The 4,567-nt window shown below is 45.1% G+C and overlaps 1 protein-coding gene across 1 annotated transcript in view; it reads right to left on the reverse strand.

Annotated features, from left to right (window-relative positions):
• FLNB (filamin B, beta) overlaps positions 1 to 4,567 on the reverse strand; it is a 47,070-nt gene that overhangs the window by 31,547 nt on the left and 10,956 nt on the right. Inside the window, exons 9-16 of the mRNA XM_010137449.1 lie at positions 3,790 to 3,916; positions 3,097 to 3,233; positions 2,550 to 2,743; positions 2,078 to 2,191; positions 1,398 to 1,541; positions 927 to 1,050; positions 532 to 692; positions 4 to 90 (exon numbers count right to left, since the gene is read on the reverse strand). Coding sequence (XP_010135751.1) covers positions 4 to 90; positions 532 to 692; positions 927 to 1,050; positions 1,398 to 1,541; positions 2,078 to 2,191; positions 2,550 to 2,743; positions 3,097 to 3,233; positions 3,790 to 3,916 — 1,088 coding nt within the window. The remainder of the gene's footprint in view (positions 1 to 3; positions 91 to 531; positions 693 to 926; positions 1,051 to 1,397; positions 1,542 to 2,077; positions 2,192 to 2,549; positions 2,744 to 3,096; positions 3,234 to 3,789; positions 3,917 to 4,567) is intronic.

The raw sequence follows: 4,567 nt of genomic DNA on the forward strand, positions 1-4,567 counted from the left end.
AGTTTTGTTCAGCCCAGGTCCTTCAGCTTTCACTTTGCTGGCATCATGCGAGGGGTCAACTTTAACTCTGAACGGGCTGGTAGGGATTTCCTGCAACAGAAACACAGCTCTGAACATAACCAGGTCATTCTTCGCTAGTCTAAACTAGACAAGATAATCATTAAGACTAAGATACTTCTGCTTCAACTCCAGCACCTCCCCACCCCCCTCCTTTTTTTAAGGAAATTAATTATATTCCCACGTTTGCTGGAGAGTCACTTAGGTTATCTATCCTTTAGAAAGCAGCTTTGCCCCATCGCAGGGACCACACTCATTAACACCAACCCATGCTTGGACTTCAGTGCCTCCAGTCAACTCCTCTCATTTGTGTAGCTTCAAGTACTACGACAGCATTTTTAGGAAGTGACAAAACAGAGAGAGCAGGCTGCCAGCAGACTGCCACAGCCCGCTGTGATCTGGCACGTGCTCAGTGATCAACGAGCAGATAAACAGGCTCTAGAAACATTAGGCTGTAACACAAAGGTTACAAACCTCTCCTGCGAAAAGCACTTTAATAGTGTAGCGGCCAGCGGCAGGTGGCGAGTACTTCACTGTGAACGTATCGTTAGCGTTGTGGATGATGTCGAAATCTATGTCTTCTTCCTCATCACTGACCACTCGAGCATCACATTTAATTCCAACGCTGACATCACCTAGGAAAAGCAGATGGAGGTTTTACTACTGGACAATACAGACATTGCTAGCCAGCACATTCCCACGTCCAGAAGTTGTTCAAGTCACCACATTAACTGATGCAACAATCATATCACAATTCATTTCAGTGCCTTGCTTCCCAAGGCTTTTCCATGAAGCAAGGAAAATCAACATCTGACCTTGCCCTCACGTGACCTGTGGTTCTGATACCCCAGCATCCGCCCAGCCTGTACCTTCTCCCGCATCTGTGCAGTCCACAGTGAAGTGGGTCGGCTCATTGGCTTTCAGGCCAGTTCTCTCCACACCGGGCCCAAACACTTTCACTTTCTGAGGATGACTCCCTTGACCTATAAGGACCTACACAGATTCACAAGGGTCAGAATCACACATCTGCATCACACTCAAGATCACAATCAAGCCGGAGCATTGCTTGGACAGAGGCTACAGGAAAACAGTAGCAAGGCAAGAGTGAATTGCCCCAACTTCCCCAGTCTACAGCGGGGCCGAGAGGAGACCTCAGACACGTGAGCTTCTAAAAACAGAAAGCTTTTTTCAAGTGACCGAACTCCTAAAAAGAAAAAAAAGCAGAAGGGCACACCTTGAAGGTCACAGAAGGGTTTTATCATCCCAGTTGTAATGACAAGTAGTTCTGAGCACAAATGTCCTACTTAGCTAGAACTAGTAACACCCACCTCTGTACTTACCCTAAATGGGCTGTTGGGCACATTGGCTCCTCCCCAGACCACAGAAATAGTATGTTTGATTGGTTTAACTGGCACATAAGAACAGGCAAACACACCATCAGGCTTGCTCTTTATCTGGATATCGATAGGGTTTCCTTCTCCATCCTAAAAAGCAGTAAGACATGAAGGTGGTTCAGGTACTTTAAAAATGTTTGTATAGTTTGAACAGCCCAAGACAGTTCCAAAAATGCCTTCGGGTTTTCTTTTTTTCCAGAACTGCAGCTCACATACTGAAGAAATATGCAAATTACACTCCTCTAAGTCTTCCTCATCTAACACTTGCTCATTCCTAACACCGTCCTACACCACATATTTTAACAAGCTCGCCTACAATTCACAGGCTCAGAGACACTTAGGGTGCTGCCAAATGATAACTCTAGGGAATTGCAGCTTGCTCTGCTGAGGAGACTGCACGTAAGAAAGCAAAGCTATGCACTTCATACACCAGGGAGAAGTCCCCTTGTCTTGACTTGGGTGTTTTTGCCTGACTACATTACACAGATCAAAGCACAGAGCACTGAGAGAATTACACGTGCCCAGAATAAAGGGGTGTGTAAGCGACAGAAATACTTAAGGCATTTTTCTCAACAGCATTAAGGCCCTTTTGCTGAAGTTTCACACAGCTGCCTTTGGCTTTTTACCTGCGCATACATCTTCAGGGGTGCTTTCCCAGCATCCTTGGTTTCAACAGTGAACTCGGCAGGATTGTTCACTATACAGCCAGTTCCCTCCAAGCCCGGGCCATAAGCTTTTACCTAAAAAAACCACCAAATGCCCCAAGAGTCTTAGCTTGCAGTTCAGAAAGAGAAGTAAAACTAAGCAATTTATCTCTAAAGACCTTCCCCTTCCCACAAAACCCATGAAGCACGGGATACAAGTAGAGGCTGTTGTAAAAGCTGAGAATTGACTAATTCAACAAGTTTTCATTACATGAAATTGAAACCGCGACAGTGTTATTAGAAAAGCTGAGTAATCTCTGTCTGGAGCATGGCAATCTCGGAGCTTTAAGTAGAGGAAGCTTAAGAGTCAAGTCTGTTAGCAGAAGCCTTCAGAAACATCTCTACTGCAGTTACACTGAAGGCACGTTACGCCACGGGTGAACTCGTGCAGCACCTTCTCTGGGTTGAAGTCTCCTGAAGCCGGTCGGATGAAGGCCATGTAAGGGCTGTCTTTTATATCCTCATCATCACACATGATGTGCACAGCATATTCACCAGGTTCTTTGGGCCAATACTTCACATCACACGAGCCATCGTTCTTATCATCACACTCAATTTTAGCCTGAGAAGGGCCTTCTATTGCAAAGCCTGAAAAAAGGATCCTCGTGTTAGGTTCGTGGCAGCTGCTAATTTTATACCACATCCCAAACTGCTTTTTGATAGCCGTAATAATGCCTGATGGTCTCCATCGCCCTTCTTCAGCAATACAGGAGATAATCCATCGTTCTCTTCTGGATCTCATCCCACAAAACAGACCAACATTCCGCATCACACGCAATCCTGTCTCTAGGACTTGCCTTTGATACTCTAATAGTCTGTGTTTAGACCAAATCATCTTACAGACGTGGTTTTTACTGCTGGGAAAGCTATTGTTTCTCATGAGGTTGTTGCTAGCATTGCAATATATAAATATTTCACGCAAACTAAGTAACATAACGCACCAAGAGAGCCAACTTCTGTGCCGATGGACTCTACCACAAAGTCAGCCGATCTGCCCACAACCCCCTCGTGCAGTCCTGGCCCCCAGGCTCGCACTTTCTGAGGACCTGCTTCATGACCCACTTGAACTTCAAAGGGGCTACAAGATAAAAACAAAGCATGGGATTAGAAACGAGGACAAATGCAGCATCCACGTTTTTCCCCCGGCATTTTAATGAGACTTTACACTGGATTTCCCAAATGAATAGATGCTATCATGTGGTGGCACAGTGCCCAGCAGACTGTCTTTCTAGCAGAGAGGTCATCCAACCCATCACGTGCTTACATTTTGCACCACAAATCCTGAGTGTGGAGTACTTGGCTTGCACCGCTTGCTGTAGCCATGGACACTAAAATAACAGATCCCTTCAAAAACCCACAGCAAAGTCCAAGCTACACAATTCACCAAGTTTTATTGGTTTTTGCATTCACCATTTTGGGTTTAGCAAGACTGATGTGAACCACCCGTCAAAGCTTCCCCAATATAAGCTGCTGCAGCCCTAAACCAGGCTGTAGATAAACTGCCAACAGCAACTGCTTGACTAACTTTGTCCCCATGAAGGTGTCTTTGAAAGTCAACGTTGCTTTAAAAGCCCACCAACTACAGAACCCGTCTAAGGGAACAAAAACTCTAAAAAAAGCTACTTCTAACTCACCTTTTTGGGATGTTGTGCCCACCCCATGTAATCATGACAACATACTTCCCTGGGGTAGCTGGATAATACTCAAATGCATACACACCATCCATAAAGCCTTTTTGTTTCACCAGCTCCTCCAAGCCCTCTGTTGAAAGATCAGTTCAGCATCAAACTTAAGTTTCCATCCTGCCTTCAATTACTCAGACAACTTCACATTTTCTAGTATTTATTTTAGCTTGCAAGAATAAATTTCTTTCACCAGAAAAAAAAAAGTCAGGTTATAAGAGAAGTTAGTTCTAGTTGCCCTCTAGGACAAAGACAGCAAACACTTCCAGAAGAAATACAGCAGAAAGTATTTTAAGTTACCAGACTTAATAGGTTCCCTTGTGTTTTATTTTCTCAGTCTGCAGTATGATGCATGTCATATGTTAAAACAGAAAAGCTTAACATTTGTCAGACTTTGCAACCACAAGTATGCAGGGAATGCCTACTTTTCATTTTCTTCAAGATGAGGAATTTAGGAAGGAAAGCTTAATACGCTAAAATTTACATCGATACGTCTCTTGCCTTTCCCCCCCGCCCTCTATTAAGCCACACAGTCAGAGCACTGTGTGTGTGGAGGAGGTGCAGGCAATACAATCCACCTTTTAATACTCTCCCAGCTAGGGGGGAGGTGAATAGCTCTCCAGTACCACACAAGCACAGCAGCTCCTAGAGCAGCAGCACAGACGCTGCTGCAGGCAGCCTCAGGAGCCCCCTGACCCAGCCGGTAACTGCCAGGGCTCCCACTGCCCCC

The sequence above is a fragment of the Buceros rhinoceros genome, unplaced genomic scaffold, assembly GCF_000710305.1.
Source record: "Buceros rhinoceros silvestris isolate BGI_N320 unplaced genomic scaffold, ASM71030v1 scaffold2196, whole genome shotgun sequence".
NCBI classification, from domain to species: Eukaryota; Metazoa; Chordata; class Aves; order Bucerotiformes; family Bucerotidae; genus Buceros; species Buceros rhinoceros.